Genomic DNA, 16,980 nt, shown 5'->3' on the forward strand with positions numbered 1-16,980 from the left:
TATACAAATATTTTTAGTAAATGGTATCTCCAAAATAAGGCCACATGTAAATCCCACTCTGCCTTACTTCTGAAGCAACAGTCTGGTCTATTTCAACACTCAACAGCCATTAGAAGTTGTTAGATTGTGTCTGTGAGAAATGTCAGTATCAAAATATTTACAGTTATAGACCAATACTAGTGTATGTAGTAGAAAGTAAATTACACAGTAATGCTTTCGGAGAACAATTTCTATGTGCATCGTAGCGTCCAAAACTAATTGTAGTAAAGCAAGCCTAACTTGGATCTCTACACATGCTTCATGGCGTGCCTTGTAATAAGTCTTTTTAAGTAGGAGTCAATTTTGAAAGAAGCAAATATGAAATTATAAAATTCATCACTGTTAAGAGACTTTCTACCAAATGGTGAAAACGCAATACAACTTGAGATAATAAGTATATTTTGTTCTATTTTATATGAAGGCATGGTAGAACTCGTTCCTGCTTCAGAAACTCTTAGGAAAATTCAAGTGGAATATGGAGTGACGGGTTCTTTTAAAGACAAACCTCTGGCAGAATGGTTGCGGAAGTATAATCCTACAGAGGAAGAATATGAAAAGGTAACCTTTTCATTGTTCCTTTGAAGATCTTTTAAAAGGGATAAATACCATTTTAAAGAATGTAATTCTTACTCTATATCTTCCATTGAAATTCTTGTTTGCAATTTCCAGGAAACTTATTTTTTTTTCCCTATTTTTCAGAAAGAGTAAATGAAAATTCCTTATGTACAGGGGATTAACTACAAATGAGTCAGATGAATTCTCAGGATTCACTTCGGAGGGGGGTTATTGGATATAGAAAAAAATTAAACTTTAAGATAGGAAGGAATGGTAGCTCTCTTCATTGTGGTTTAGGAGCAGTGCTTCTTGGGACATAGGATGCCGAAAGTAAAACGTTTTCTATTGGCTACGATGCTGTTACAACACATTAGAAAATAAATCTCTTGTACCCTTTTCACTGTTTGCTTACTTCTTACATTTTGTGATTTGTCTTCAACTCCTCCTTTCTCTTGTATTTATTAAAAACAAACAAACAAACGCTTTTTTGCTGGAGAGCGTGATTTCTAAGATTTTTGCAAAGAACACTCGAAAAGGAATTTTAGGATCTGGCTTGTATGACTTGAATTTTACCCTTGTCAAGATTGACTACTGAATGTATGAATGCTGTTTTCCCATTGATACTTGTTCTCAATTGACTTTTTTTTTCCTCTCTCCTTCCCAGGCTTCAGAAAACTTCATTTATTCTTGTGCAGGATGCTGTGTAGCTACTTATGTGTTGGGAATTTGTGACCGCCACAATGATAACATAATGCTTCGAAACACAGGGCATATGTTTCACATCGACTTTGGAAAATTTTTGGGTCACGCACAAATGTTTGGTAGCTTTAAAAGGTATTTTCTGTAGCTAAGCAATGTAGAGAATGAAGTGGTTTTTTAAAGTATATATTTATAGGCATTATAAGCATTAACATTTAAATTCCTGATGAGTGATGTTCTCAATTAGAAGACAATATCTTCCACTTTAACCACTAAGTTTCCAGAATGCATTCAAACTTGCTTGTATAGAATTAATTCCGTAAAGTCCCCAGCTTTCTATTTCCATGTTATATCTCTAGAACTATTTTAAGCCAAAGCACATAGGTGTATCTTTCAAATAAAATGCTTATTATGTAAATTTTATCAATGAATGAATAATTGAGTGCCAGAAATGTTACATAATCCAAATACCTCTGAGTGTGAAACAAATGAAAACAGTCACTGGCTTATAAAACAGTAGTGAATGCCAACATTAGAGACAAGAGCGAGCAGCAAGTTTGTCTTTACTACTCCTCTGCATAGGGGAAGATGGTTTATGTCATCAGGACAGAAAAGTTCAGGTGACAATATATTCACTGCATTTTTATCAGTGTGTTATGGCTTCTAGAAACGAGGGACGAAAGGCACTGTAAGGTAACCTGGCTTCTAAGCATTGCTCTGGGCAATCTGTAGGTCCGGTACCGTATTAATGTGTTGGGAATCTAAGATGGCAGTAAGCAGCTGATCCCAAACTAGAAAAGTAATGTGGTATTAATGGATTATTTGATACGAATACCTGGGAGTGGAGGGAAGCACGTGACAAAGTGAATAGACCTTATAATCAACATAGAAATTCTGTGCTTTTTGGACAGGGATCGGGCTCCTTTTGTGCTAACATCAGATATGGCTTATGTCATTAACGGTGGTGAAAAACCGACTATTCGCTTTCAATTGTTTGTGGATCTCTGTTGTCAAGCTTACAATTCGATAAGGAAACATGCAAACCTCTTCCTTAACCTACTTTCCCTGGTAAGCATTGTATTAAATTTAATTGAAACTTGATAGATCTGTAATGTTGGCTCATATTACATTTTAAGCTTTTTATGGTGCCAGAGCTCTTGCATGTCTTTAGAAGCCAGAAATATCAGATGTACTTTTGGGGAAGGTTTTATGTGGTGAATTTTTTTTAGGCTCCTTTTTAACTACCTACCTATTTCCTGAGAATTTAAAACTTCAAAAATACCATAAATTACACTGCAAAGCTCTGTTAGGTGCTTTTAACTCAGCAGAGGTAAGACAAGGGAATAAATGCTGATTGGAAGCAATTGTTTGGCTATATCTGTTAGCATTTAGCAATTTATTGCAGCTTCACTTAAGTTTGAAGGTCTAAGAGTTTTAATTATTTCCACATAAAAATGTTTATTACATTAAAATTGCAAATGTAATTTCCTACAGATGCTTTCTTCTGGATTACCAGAACTAAGTGGTATTCAGGACTTGAAGTATGTCCAGGATGCTCTTCAGCCCCAGACAACAGATGCAGAAGCTACCATTTTCTTTACAAGGTACTGGATAAGTGAAAGAACTAAAATAACCACCAGCATCATTCTTCTGATGGGAGCTTCCTGCTTTGGTGAAAATTTACTAAGGACGTTCACAAGCATGTCTGTAGAGGTTGAGTTAGTTGCATGGTACAATCGCAGAATACCAATCAGTGAACCAGTAAACTGCATAAGTAAGACCAGTTTCATATATGATTAATGCTTGTGCTAAGATACTTCGCCTTTAAAAGTAACCTCATGCAAAAGAATGGTTTGGAAGAGTGAGAGCAAGCAATTCTATTCTGCTGTTTGAGACTTGCATTTTGAATGCATCCAAGTTCCTTAATAGCAGTGTATGTGTTGGTATCCTTGAAATGCATGCAGTGTAAAGAAGCTTTCCAAAAAGTGCTTTTGTATGCTGGGGAGGGAAGGATGACACTCCAATATAGCAAGTGGGTGTGTGCGTATAGTGTAACTGAGTTGTTGCTATGTGTGACAAAATGTATTATTGTAACGCATTTTAAATATATGGGGGGGACAGACTGCAATAGTATGCATGTAATTTTTTTATTTTTTTTTTTGTTACTAACTCTGGAAAACTGTTGCTTCTTGGATAACAACCAGTTTGAATACAGAATCTCCTGTTAAACGCTTGTGTGGTGCTATTTATATAGCTCATCAGTCAATTTTAAAAGTTTAAAAACTCTGTTTCTCTGTCATTAATAACTTGTTTTTTTATTTTTCTTAAAGACTTAAAATTTGTCTGATTGACAGAACAATTTTTGTGTGTTCTGACATGCGCTCTAGTATTTGAAGTTATTTTTTTCTTCCGTAGGTTGATTGAATCCAGTCTAGGAAGCGTTGCCACAAAGTTTAATTTTTTCATTCATAACTTGGCTCAGCTGCGTTTCTCAGGTCTACCATCTAATGATGAACCCATCCTTTCATTTTCTGCTAAGACATATTCTCTGAAACAAGATGGCCGAATCAAACAAGTGTCTGTGTTTACGTATCAGAAGAGATATAATCCGGATAAACATTATGTGAGTATGTAGAATCCCTTTCCACGCATTTTCTTCCAACAAGATCCGTTCTCCTTCTTGCTCTAAGTTCAGTACATGGTCACAAAGAGTTAGTTCAGGTGTGACTTGCCTGGTTTAGCCTTAAGTAGCTACCTTTGAGATAGACAACTAGGTTTCCTTTATTGTCAGATATTAAGTAAATACAGCCTTACTTGTTGAATTATGCACTGATGACAGATAAGGATGAGCTTAAAAATTTTCTGAAGTCTGACTGCATTGACTATAAGGGGAGCCTGGACATATGCACACCCAACTGAGCCCCACTGTGGGTGAAGTAAAACCAAAACCCACCGCTGAAATCTAGATCGTACTGGGAATGGGCCTGCTTGCTTGCTTCCTGAAGAAGAGCAGGGCTGTACTGGGTCTGACCGGGATGGAGTTAACTTTCTTCATGGGGAGCCCATTTGGTGCTGTTTTGGATTTACGGCCGTTGGTTTGGCTGTTGCCAAACAGCACTTGCCCAGTGTCAAGGCTTTCTCTTTTTTACCCCCTTCCGCAGCTGCCTCCTGCAGTGAGTGGGCTTTAGGTGGGCGAGGAGTTGGGAGGGGACACAGCAGCTGACTGGAACTGACCAGAGATGTTCCATACCCTGGAATATCATGCTTAGCTTAAAAAATAAAAGGGAAGAAGAGGGGCTGGGGGGTGGGAGAAGAAGTGGGTGGGAAATCATCTTCCAAGGTGGCTGTTGCTTGGAGACTGACTGGGTATGGGTCTGCATATGGGAGGTGGTGAGAAATTGCATTTGCATCACCTCCTGCCTTTCCACCCCAAGGACTGTCTTTTTGTCTCAACTTTGAGTCTTCTTACTTCGCTTTTATTCTCTCCCCTGTTCTGACAGTTGGAGTGTGGGAGTGAGCAAGCAGCTGTGTGACTGCTTAGCTGCTGGCCAGGCTAAACCCACAACTTGGTTGCTAAAGTAGAGATTGGTATTTTTGACATCTAAGAATATTCTTCAAAATAAAGACGCACCTTGAAAAGTATCCAGAAAAAAGCGTAAAGGGCAGAAGTAACAGCAAACAATACAATTCGGGATTTTGATAGACCTGGGTTACACTTTAAGACTTTTATTGATAATCATATCCCTATGAAGATGTGCAACAATGTTATTTCCTTCCTTATTATCGTTATTTCACTATGGCTGTTTGCTGGCCTAGACTAGTTTAGCCCAAGTTACTTTTCCTCAAGTTGATTTTAAAAGTGCTATGCTAATATGGTAACGTGTATCTGTTTCCAAGTTGCCTTTGCTGTGAATGACTTAATCTCCTAGACACCACCTAGGTAAGTTAAAGATAAAGAATTCCAGAGCCGAAGAAAAGCTTTGCAGTGAATCACCATATTATAAATGTATTTGAGTACTCCTGATCTAAGCCAAGGCAGCCTTTTATTTTCCAGGAAATTGCTAAGGTGATGTAATCTGCCTCTGTAAAAACAAACAAACAAACAAACAAAAAAACCCTCTAACTTCTTTGCCCATAAATTGAGTCCACTGAACTTAATTTTCCGTGCAGTTTTTCAACTTCCATTTCCCTTTTATAATGACATGAATAACAGCGTCCTAGGGATGTATCCCCAGTATTTTTTTTGAAGTTCCTTTTATATAATGCAGTACACCTGCATCTGTCCAGCACATTTAAAAAGTTGAATCCATTAGAATCTTAGAGAATTAGACTGGGGAGGAAGAAGCCATTAGGTTCCTCCATAGTCTGCACCTGTAAATTTTCACAGTAGTACTGGCTGCGCAGGTATGTGGCTAGATTAAGTCTTGCACTGATCTATTAGAAGTTTGTTCACCTGCTATACACTATGAACTTAGAATGAGGCTTAAAAGGGAGAATGCTGACAGCTTAGCTTTAACTACTTTTATCCCACTGTCAGATGCGGACCTACATTATGTGAAAATCATGTAATGTTACTTTGCATTACAGTAGGGCTATTAATAATTCTAACTTTAAAATTCAAACAGTGTTACTGGGAAATGTATGCAGGAGAAAGATGACCATAGTAGGGGGAGTTAATCGTTAAAATACGGTCACACAAAGTCAGTTCTATAACATTACTACTACTGTCTCTTTTTTCTGTATTTTTGACAGATATATGTAGTGAGAGTTTTGAGAGAAGGGCAGGCTGAGCCAACGTTTGTTTTCCGAACATTTGATGAGTTCCAGGAGCTCCACAACAAACTTGGCATTCTCTTTCCTCTTTGGAAGTTACCAGGGTATGTTCCTCACTCACTCATCACTGTTATAATGAGCAAAATATAATGCACTGCTAATAATATAATGCAGCAAAAAATGATTCCAACTGGGTGGAGTTAAAGATCGCCTCTCAGCAGTTTTGCCTCCATTTCAAGCTAAGTAGACCTCAGAGATGGCAATTAAGGGAGAAATTGTCATCTTGAAGTTTTATGGAGGAGAGCTAGAGGACCAACACAGTATCTTTAGTTTGTGATGTATCATTTGTAACAGTTACCTATAAATGTTTCTTTACCTTTTTAAAACATCATTACCTATTAGCATGCCATGCCTCCACTCACTGTAAAAAGGGATGTTAATGCTTCAGTATGGAAATTGCAATGACATTTTTACTGTACTAACTTCAAGGAAATTAACTAAAACCTTTATATTGTTCTCCCCTTACAGCTTTCCTAACAAGATGGTTCTGGGAAGAACACACATAAAAGATGTAGCTGCTAAAAGAAAAGTCGAGCTCAACAGCTACATACAGAGTCTGATGAACAGTTCTTCAGAGGTGTCAGAAGTGAGTTCAAGTAACTTGAGCAAATCCAATGAAGGTTTTCAAATTTTAATGCTCATTACCATTTAATCTAATATGTAACATTTCTTCCAAATCTAGTGTGATCTTGTCTATACATTTTTCCATCCACTGCTTCGTGATGACAAAGTGGAAGGAATAGACGGAATAGCCAGATCTACAGGTAGGTACTATTTTCAGGGCAGGAGGTGTGATATTTATAAATTGGGTGACTGTAGTATGACACCGTTTTCATGTGGTTTATAAGGAATCTTTTAAAATTAACTGTAGTTTTCCCTCTTTGAGATTTTGTATAGCATTCCTTCTTTACAGATGTGCTTGCGTACAGTTTCTAGGAAATGAAAAAGCATACCAAAAATTGCAACAGTATGTGTCATCACTTAGGTTTGCTTGTGACTTGAATAAATTATTTAAGTTCTTACTCTAAACTTCCACATTGGTTCTTACAAGAGAATGCAAAAATCTTTTTAAAAATGTCCTTTTTTTTTTTTCGCCTGTAAATAATTAGTGTAGTACTGATGATGATATACAAATATTACAAAGGAAATAATTATATATTTTTTCTCAGATGCAAGTCCATCAAGTCCTACCTCAGGCAAAGTGGGAGGAGAAGTGAAGCTATCCATATCATATAGAAACAGCACTCTGTTTATCATGGTGATGCACATTAAAGATCTGGTAAGTAAGAGGAGATGAGCTCCCTGTCAAAAACTGTTTCTATTTTGTCAATTACCTTCTTGAATTGGATTGATGTAGAGATGATGGAAGTGTATCTCTTCCTACAAATTCTCCAACTGCTAACCTAAATCAGCTGCTGGTTTTGGTTAGGTTGATGGCTAAGACTAGCAATTTGAAAATAATCAAATGGGCATGCACTACTTAGTTTTCTAACTTGACTTGGTTTTGGATTGTAGGTTACAGAAGATGGTGCAGATCCAAATCCGTATGTGAAAACGTACTTGTTGCCAGACACGCACAAAACATCCAAACGCAAAACCAAAATCTCCCGGAAGACGAGAAATCCAACTTTCAATGAAATGGCAAGTTAAAAATTATGTAACATCTCCCTGTAGTTACAGTCTTTTATTCTAAGCAGTAATTAAAATAATGTCTAAATAAATCTGTAAAGATATATGAATTTAAAAGGAACTTGTTTCAAAACTTTGCCCTGTTTAAAAAATAAAATAAAAAAATCAGAATAGGTAAACGTACTGTTACAAATGAAATTTCTGACTCTGAGGAGTGATGGAGAGAAGTAAAGGAATCTTAAAATTGAACATTGTCTCCCACCCCCGATTCATTGATTCAGGATGAGGAAAATAATTAATTCAGAACTCTTGGCGTGTAAAAAGTACTTGCATCTGAAAACACTGGTCCTCTTAAACACTTAAGAGCACAAAACAAAATATGCATGTGCTTCAGCCTAGTCTCTGAGAAACAGACGTACTGCATGGTCATAATGTGCAGTTAAAGTATCAGTGGCTAGGCAGTCAGAAAAAGGGAGTAATCCGTGTAATTTCATTTGGATAACCAAAATATTATTACTTCTTACCTTCTAGCTTGTGTACAGTGGATATAGCATGGAGACTCTGAAACAGAGAGAACTTCAGTTAAGTGTGCTCAGTGCGGAATCATTACGAGAGAACTTCTTCCTGGGTGGAATTACACTCTCTCTAAAGGACTTCAACTTGAGCAAGGAGACTGTTAACTGGTATCGACTAACTGCTGTACCCTATCTATGAACTTTTTCCAACACCTGAGTAAAAACAGAACAGATGTATTCACTTGTGCTTTGTGCATCTTCCTACTTGAAAATAACTTGTACATCTTAAAATAAGAAACTCTGCATTTCAACAGACATGTTGGACCAACCTTCGTGAAGCCTAATTTGAAGGATTTCTAGAAATCCGTTGCTGGATTATTTTTATGCAATGTTATCAAAGCATTATTACAAGTCTTTCTTAAGAGCTGCAGGTAAAGGAAGGTGTTTTTAAACCATCCACAACAGTAAGATGAACAGTTTGACCATGCTGGCTGGTTAAACCATAACTTAATCATTAGGCTTGGGGATATAATGCATTTTTGCTTTATAATTTTTTTTGTAATCCGTCTTATGTCATTCATGGCATAATGCTGGAGGATATCAAAGAAACTATGTACTTTTAGGATTACACTCATGCTATTAACTAAACATCACAGAAGCAGTGACGGGTAAAATTTCTGTGGCTTCACACACGCCTGTAGAAATTAAGGTTGAAGGGCTGGAAAAATTCTTTAGCATTGCATTTATTTCCAGATGCATGCTTCTCAAAGATTTATTGGAGCGAGTGCCAATAATGGAAGTTGTAAATAATGGTGCCTTATAATTCAAATGCTTCTCTTTTACCTCATTCCTGGTATTTAAATATGTATACACGTTAACTTTCTCCTCCTTAAAGAGGGGTAACGTTCTCATATTTGATAACTTGCAGATTCTAGTAGAAGTCTTTTCCTGAGATGTGTTAATTACAGATAAAATCGCTTATACTGATCTCCATAATTAGTGCAACCTAAAATTTTGTACCCCATCTTCTACCCATGATCTCCAAAGCCAGTGAAGACTGTCTGAATGTGATGCCATAGGAAATGCATCCAGGTTATCAGTGTTTTACAACATTGCAAAATTTCTAGAACTTAAATACAGCAGTGATTAAATGTATAACAGATTTGGACACTAAATCGAAGTGGCACTTGCACCTATGTTACTTACCTGTACATCCATGTAAATGATGGCCTCTAGGTAAAAAGCACAACTGCTGGATATTTGCAGGCCAGAAATAAGTGGCATTAACAGAACTTTTTGAGCGAGGAATTTGGTTGCACTTTTTTCTTTTTCCATTTGACAGCAACAGTGATTCTCATTCCTGGTAAGAATTCCACTAAAAAAAATATAAAAATTTCAAGCAGCACTAGATTTGAAATATACTGTGATAGTGGAGTACAAATATGACTTACTGTCTCCTGTTAATACCACTGGTTACTTAATTAGGTAGTTTCTGCACTACAGGTATAGTGTTCTTACCTTACTCGGTGTTTAGGGTGATTATGTTCTGTCTAGACAAAGCGATAGAGTTAAGTTGCACACTTTAATGGTAAATGTTGAAGCGTGTTTGAGAAAGGGTGACAGACTCTCAGCGCTGAGCATGACTAGAAGTAAAATTTACAACGATGAATGAAAATACAGGAACGTCCTCTGCCTACCCAACACTAAAAAGCTTGTTCAGAACCTGATTTTATTCCCCTGCTACTGACCAATCTCCCTTCAGTACAGAAGCAAGAAGTAAACTTGAATCTCTTGGTGCCTAAAATAGTCATGGTCCAATCTCTTAGGAATTATTGCAATTAAAAAGCTAAGAATATCTTGAATGTTAGAAACTGGGTTGATGCTAATGGACACTAACAACTCCCAAATCCCAGTTTTATTAAGTATCTTCTGCATATTCTTCATTTAGTACATAGCCTGTAAATAGTATTCTGTGTAACTGACTAGATATATTTCCTGCTCACTTGATGCTTTTGAGACTTACTCCATTCCATCACTAGAATCACAAGTCACTTAAACACAGGAAAGTAGACTACTGTTTTTGTGAAACGTTCCGTTGTGAAATAAAACGAAAGCAATATGTACTGCCTTTTTCGCAGTTCGCTATTGAAGCACAGTGTCTTACAGCACAAAATACGAATAAACTGAAATAATTTTAAAACGGTTTTAATAGTTGTGTGGTCTCTGCTGAGAAACGTGTGGCGCTGCGTTGCTGTTAGCGCTCGCCCTGACACACCGCACCTCAGCTGCCCTCAGGGGGCCCCTCAGCGGGCGGAGCGCTGCTCGCGGCCGCGCCACCGCCGATTGGCCGGCGGCCGGGCGCTGAGGCGGCTTCCGGCGGCAGGCGGGCGGGAAGCGCCGTCCCCTCGCGCCGCTCCCTTCTTTTCCGCCGCCGCCATCATGGGTCGCATGCACGCTCCCGGGTGCGGGGCCGGGCCGGGCCGGGGGCGCGCTGCGGGGCGGCGAGGGGGGACGAGGAGGGACGGGGGGACGGGAGGGAACGGGGCGGGCCCGGCTGCGGCCCCCTGGGGAGCACCCGGTGCTGTCGGCCGGCCCTGAGAGTGTGCTGTGCTTCCTCCCGCAGGAAGGGCCTGTCCCAGTCAGCGCTGCCCTACCGCCGCAGCGTGCCCACGGTAAGGAGCCTGCTTGTGCAACGCCGATCTGTCGCTCGTAGTACAAGTTTGAGGAATTCCAGCGTGCCTTCTGTTTGTTCGAGGGGTTTTCACTTAAGGCGTACCAATGCACTAAACCAGCAGCTGCTTAACTCACCTTGTTTTCCAAGACTGGTTTGGGGGATCTGTTTGCTGACAGAAAGATCAGTTTGTGGTGTGTATAGAAAACCATACTCTGAAAAATAGTTCATCAGAACCGTGAAGATAAAGCACAGGAATATAACTGAAAATAAAATATCGTGAAGCTATGTGAAGTATACTAACATTGCTTAAAGCATTTGGATAACGATTGGGATGCTCAAATGCTATGCTTGCGAAGAACCCTGTGGGTTTTATTTGTTTTCTGAATTGTAATCAACAGAGCATTTCCAAATAAGTCTTTAACCATTTCTATTTTTATAACTTGACAGTGTAAAAAAAGGAGGGGGGGGGGTGGGGAGAAAAACTCTTGGGAGCTGTTGTAGCTTGTGGAAGGAGTTGGGATTACCCAGCTTGTTGGTGTTTTTCCTCTAATAACCACAGAGCAGTGACTCCATTAGCACAATTTAATGCATAAAATAATAGAAAAGACACAGTTCTATCTGGATAAAGATCAAGTTCTTTCATTTTCAATTAATTTGTGTACTTCGAGTCTGACTTCCACTAATCTCTGTAGGTAGTGTAGCAGGGAATGGATGGCTAAATGGTTCTCAGCTTTGCCTTTCTGTCAAAGGCCCAGTTAAAGAGTTCCTTCCCAGTGGCAGTGATTTTCTCTATAAATTTGTTTTCATGTGATAAATCTGGCAGCTAATGATAAAACAGCTGTTTGGAGGCTGCATGGGGTATTTTAGACAGTCTTTCTTCATTCACCTCTGTCTTTCTCCACCATTTTGACTAGCACTATGGATTCACAGAATCTAAGTAAGTTTCTGTATCATTAAAAGTATAACTTCTCAACTGTTTTCTCAAACATTACAAAACAGCTATTTCCATCACATATCATAGGCTTTCATAGTTAGTATGTGCCTTTGTACTAATCAGTGTTCATCAGTTGTTGTTTGTTTTTTTCGTAATTTTCTTCAGTGGCTGAAACTTACTTCTGATGATGTGAAGGAGCAGATCTACAAGCTTGCAAAAAAAGGCCTGACTCCCTCACAAATTGGTAAGGTTCATGAATAACACCGGAATGTAGGCAAAACACATCTTTCTGACTGTGAAAATGTAATAATTACCTCAATTTGTGTTAAATATATTAAGAAAACAGGTTTTCTGTGGTGTGTATGTATTCACTATGTGGATACCACTGGAAGCATGCAGTGTGTCTCGTTCTTGCAAGAAGCATATTTGATGAAGCAGGTATTTTTTCAGTCAGAAATTGTGAGGCGTCTTTTTAATTTTAGAACCTCTCTTTAAGAATACTAGTGTGTGCTATCGGGAAGCTTAGTTTCTCCAGTTTACCAGTTCCTATTTTGACTTTACTGTTAACTTTTAGCTTAGAGCTCCTGAGCAGAACGTTCTAATAGAACACGCTTACCGGCCTCCAGAGGTTTAACTCCGAAGTAGTCCCTGGAATCTTTGTTACCCCCAGAGCAAAGGGTGTTTGTATACTTAGCTTTAACAAGGTCTGCTGAAGATCTACGTGCAGTATTGTAGCGCCTACTGTATTACCTGCCTGTATGTGATGGGTGGGTCAGTTGCCTCTAACGTGCTCTCTGATAGCATTTCAGCTTCTGTGAATAGTATTTTGCTTACTTACTGTCTACTGCTGTTCATGGTTTCTACCAGAAAGGTTTAACCAATATTTAGAGAGAACTTCTTTTGGATGTCTGGCGAAATGGACTTTAAAGTAATAACATTTGTTTGTGTAAGGTTTTTCTCTTCAGTGCAGTATGTAAATGTTTGTTTCAGGTGTGATCCTGAGGGATTCTCACGGTGTTGCCCAGGTTCGCTTTGTTACTGGCAACAAAATTTTGAGAATCCTTAAATCAAAGGGACTGGCCCCAGACCTTCCAGAGGATCTTTATCACTTGATCAAGAAAGCCGTTGCTGTTCGCAAGCATCTTGAGAGAAACAGAAAGGTTAGTGCTAATCAAAATAGGAACTCCACTTGTTTTTTCGAATAATACAGTAGTTCCCTTACAACATCTTAGAATAGATTCTAAAGCTTTATGCAAACAATCCTAGGCACCTGGGGAGAGCCCCTCTGCTGTCCTATGCCTTGTTTTGTATCACTATCAACTCTCACATTTTCTGATTTTTCAGTATCATGTTAAGGAGGGGTTTATGAATTTACCATATGCATCGGACTTAGACGGTGGGAGTATGGATTTTGTAGCAGTAGCTTTGGATATTTGACTTTACTAGAGCTCATCTGAAATGTACGTTGCCTAGAAGTCGAAGTAGAGCCTGGTTGTAATGCAATTTTATTTTATAGGATAAAGATGCCAAGTTCCGCCTGATTCTGATTGAAAGCAGAATCCATCGTCTGGCTCGCTACTACAAAACGAAGAGAGTACTGCCACCCAACTGGAAGTAGTAAGTCCTCTATTTTAGGTTATTGTTTTCACTGCAGTCTTCTAGGTCTAGTAAGCAATATGCTGGGTCCTTTGTTGAAAGGATCGAGAGTGCATTTGTGATCAGACATACAGGTAAACCAGCTTGCAAGGAACAGATATTTTCATGTTTATTAACTGATAAATTCATGGAACTGATTGCTGGGTAAAATGACTGCTACAACACTTGGAAAAGGAGAATTGTCTCAACGAGTGAAGCCACTGTGTACTAGACAATTTTTCTAACACTTTACACAAAGCGCACTCTGTTCTTACTGAGATACTTTTACAGTTCGTGTTAGTCTGAAAATCTGTTGAGAAATGGCTCAGTAGCTGTGGCAACAATTGATAGTCATTTGTATTTGTCATTTCTCTAGGAAAAAGTAGCCAACATTGCAGAATTCCTATAGAAGTTTTAGGTAAACTTTTCTTTCTGAAAAGGCTGAAGTGCAGCTAGCCAGGTTTTTGAAAATAGGGTTTAGTTCTGTTGTCTATTCGTATTTTAAAAGGAAGGGTGAAGTCTGTTTTTATCCTATAGAGAATTTTAAGAGTTGTGATTAAGCTCAGGACTGGTAGGTAAAGCTTTGAACTGAAGTAGTGTTTTTTGGCAACTGGTTTGTAATAATTGTCCCTGCAATTAATATTTCTCTCTCTCTCTCCCCCTCTTTCTCTCTTTCTCTCTCTTTTTAGTGAATCATCGACAGCTTCTGCCCTGGTCGCATAAGAGCTGGCTGTGACTTACTGAAAGAATAAATTCCCATTGACTACATTTGTGCTGTCTCTAAGTGGTTGGTGTCTTACAAACATGGGTCAGTGTCAGGAAGCTAGATGTAAACGGGCGGTTCTCGGACTGAAGCACAAGTGTGGTGGTGGTTTCCACATTGCCATCTTACATTTGCAAATCTGGGTAGTGGCTGTTGCTGGTCTGGATTAGCCATAGGGTTTGTGACTGCTAGAACTTGATTTTTGATCTGGTAGATTCAAGTTAGACAAGTAACCTAGTCATTCACAGCAAGTGCATTTTCTTAATATGGTGCCATTCCTGTGTGTGTCCTGCAGGAAGAACTGGGGAAGAAAACGAAGACAGGAGGAAAAATTGGAAACTTAAAGGTGGAGAGGAAAGAATCGGGGGTGACGGAGGGAAGCAAAACTGGAAAGGTAGATGGGATCATCGTAGGTTAATGTGGATCCATTCCTCTTGAAGAACAGGTGCAGAAAGCTTAAACGGGTCTGAAACGGTTCCTGACAGCTGAGGGAAAGAGCATGCCTCTGTGTGCATGTCTGCACACCTGCACAAACCATTTCAGGACACCTTGCCCTGTGGATGCCAGCAGGAACTCCTTTTTGAAATGCAACTTCCTGGTCCTGGGGCTCCTGTTGCTTCCCTCTGTAGTAGCACTTGCCATAGTTCAACGGATGTTCTGGGTAACTGTTGGTGTCATTTGTAAGTAATTTTAAGAATCATCTTTGAGGTTTGGGTAAATAGAACCGTTTAGCGCTCCTCAGATGCCATGTCTTTGCTGAGGCAGTTCCCTTAAACCCAAAGGGCAGTGGCTGGTCTACAGTCACTGTTACTGAAGTTGTGCCTCCAGGTTCAAAGTAATTGTGACCCAAGGAGTCATCTTTCTGCTAAAATGTAGACGACAGGCTTTTGTCTTTTGTAAGATAAAATTTTAAATGGAGGTTTTACTGAGCTGTTGTGACTGGTACTTCTTAAGTATTGGTGCACTACTTAACTTCTGCCACATTAAAAGGCATTTAAGTAAATTTAAAATAGACCTAACAATTTTTTTTTAAAGTGTAGTAACTGCTTGCTAAGCCGTAAGAAATGGATCAAAAAGGCACCAGGCTCCAGTTTTGCAGAAAGACAGGTTTCCTGTACTCTGATCATGAAACTAAATATAGCATTTGGGATTAACACAGTTTTAAAAGAAGAGCACTGCACTCCAGCTGAACTCTATGAAGCGCTGATGACTGGTCCATCTTAAAGTTAGATTGCCAGCTTCCACGCTCTGTCAAGATACCTGCTGTTACTTCTGCATAACTAGAAATTGGTGAGCTGAAGAAGAGATTTCTCTCTGTTTGCAGCTGACATGGCAATATGGGTCAGTCTTTTTCTTGCTGTTCATTAGTTGTAGTGGCCAGCATTTTTAAAAAGTCCTTAAGCTTTCAGTCAGGTGTTTACAAGTGTGAATTTTTGCTTCCGTATTGTTTTAGAAATGAAAGAGGAGGCAGAGCTGACAGTGCACAAAGTGTCATTTTTCACTACAAGACAGCATAAGGGTTGCTCTTGCAGAGCTTGAAAGTAGACAACCTTACACAAGTTCAAGTATAAATGGTTGCCACATCCTATCAGTGTAGCAACAGCTTTTCCTAAGAGTCTTTGCTAGTGGTTTTCCTTCAGTGCTCCTGGTGTCTGCCTGCCAGGCTCTTGTATTTATCTATTAAGTGTTTTGGGATGTAGTTGCAATAAACTATGAGAATAGCGAGGAAAAAAAAAAAGTGCTATGGGTCTTTGGGGTTGAGGTACAGCTAACTCCATGAGAAGTCTGCAGTCACTTTCAGTAGTCATTACTCTGAACTAGCTCTGTGTAAATAATTCAAGTACCAGCAGATGGCACTTTGAAACACCAGTTTTAAAAAGTTTGGTATTATGAACAGTGCCACCTAGAGATCAAGTGTGAAGGCCAACAGTCTGTTCACACCGGTGAACAGATTATATTTAATAATGATGTAAATATATGCAGTGCCAAGTGATATAATGGCTTTGAGCACAGTAGTACTGAAGCTTACACAAGTTATATTTCATGCTACTGCAATATTTTGGTCTCTGCATGTTCTGAGCTGTGTCCTTTTCAGCATGAGTGGCCCTGGCTTGCTGGAGTGGCTGAGGGCAAGTTGCGCTGTGCTCTGGTGTCACCTTGCGTTTCCAGTGGTGCTGAATGTTGCTGACCCTGCCAGAAGGAGAGGGAATGGCAGGGGTGGCTTGCAGTGGTGGGGTGTGCCTCCCAGGAGCAGAGGGGAGGGGGAGTACTGTGTAAATGCTGTACTGTAATGTCAGGAGCGAAGTTATAGAGGGACAGATCCTGGTCCTGCAGTAAGATCAAATCCAGGTGTCGAAGGTACTCCTGAGGACAGAAAGGTACACCACGTTTGCTGCCTGCAGAATTTGGCATTGGGAGGAGGCAGTCCTACAGCGTGCCTCTGGAGAGAGGAGCCCGAGACCAGGGGAACCTGGTGCTGTGGAAATGCGAGGTAAGTTTAATCTGTGGGGGCTGTAGGACAGGACTGCACCTGGGTGATGGTGAAACTCGTTCAGGTAGTGTCCTACCACCCAGCCAAGCACCGGGACTGTCCCAAGCAGCTCAGGACTTGTGCTCCAGCTGCCAACGTGTCACACAGGTCATGGCTGCTTGGGAGAATGGTGGAGCCTTTCCTGCCCCTCTGGGTAAAGGTACTATGATTTCC

At 39.6% G+C, this 16,980-nt stretch overlaps 2 protein-coding genes across 6 annotated transcripts in view; both read left to right on the top strand.

The window, feature by feature from the left end:
- The window catches only part of PIK3C2A (phosphatidylinositol-4-phosphate 3-kinase catalytic subunit type 2 alpha), a 49,591-nt gene extending 39,119 nt beyond the window's left edge, over positions 1-10,472 (top strand). For all 5 annotated transcript variants that reach the window (XM_040557948.1, XM_040557944.1, XM_040557947.1 and 2 more), the window contains exons 23-33: positions 461-597; positions 1,259-1,428; positions 2,205-2,361; positions 2,788-2,897; positions 3,709-3,916; positions 6,046-6,170; positions 6,595-6,712; positions 6,809-6,890; positions 7,296-7,405; positions 7,642-7,767; positions 8,287-10,472. In XM_040557948.1, coding sequence (XP_040413882.1) covers positions 461-597; positions 1,259-1,428; positions 2,205-2,361; positions 2,788-2,897; positions 3,709-3,916; positions 6,046-6,170; positions 6,595-6,712; positions 6,809-6,890; positions 7,296-7,405; positions 7,642-7,767; positions 8,287-8,469 — 1,526 coding nt within the window. In that variant the 3' untranslated portion in view covers positions 8,470-10,472. The remainder of the gene's footprint in view (positions 1-460; positions 598-1,258; positions 1,429-2,204; positions 2,362-2,787; positions 2,898-3,708; positions 3,917-6,045; positions 6,171-6,594; positions 6,713-6,808; positions 6,891-7,295; positions 7,406-7,641; positions 7,768-8,286) is intronic.
- Positions 10,473-10,605: 133 nt separating this feature from the next.
- On the top strand, positions 10,606-14,280 carry RPS13 (ribosomal protein S13). Its single transcript, XM_040557949.1, has 6 exons — positions 10,606-10,732; positions 10,894-10,942; positions 12,044-12,122; positions 12,869-13,038; positions 13,395-13,495; positions 14,203-14,280. Exons 1-6 carry the CDS (start codon positions 10,710-10,712, stop codon positions 14,234-14,236), a joined length of 456 nt encoding a protein of 151 aa, XP_040413883.1. The 5' UTR covers positions 10,606-10,709; the 3' UTR covers positions 14,237-14,280.
- Positions 14,281-16,980: the final 2,700 nt, after the last annotated feature.

Source organism: Cygnus olor, chromosome 5 (assembly GCF_009769625.2).
Source record: "Cygnus olor isolate bCygOlo1 chromosome 5, bCygOlo1.pri.v2, whole genome shotgun sequence".
NCBI lineage: Eukaryota > Metazoa > Chordata > Aves > Anseriformes > Anatidae > Cygnus > Cygnus olor.

Coding starts and splice junctions, on each gene's coding strand:
- RPS13 (XM_040557949.1), top strand. CDS start 10,710: ATGGGTCGCATGCACGCTCCCGG. Junction 10,943..12,043: donor ACCGCCGCAGCGTGCCCACG/GTAAGGAGCCTG, acceptor AATTTTCTTCAG/TGGCTGAAACTTACTTCTGA. Junction 13,039..13,394: donor ATCTTGAGAGAAACAGAAAG/GTTAGTGCTAAT, acceptor TTTATTTTATAG/GATAAAGATGCCAAGTTCCG.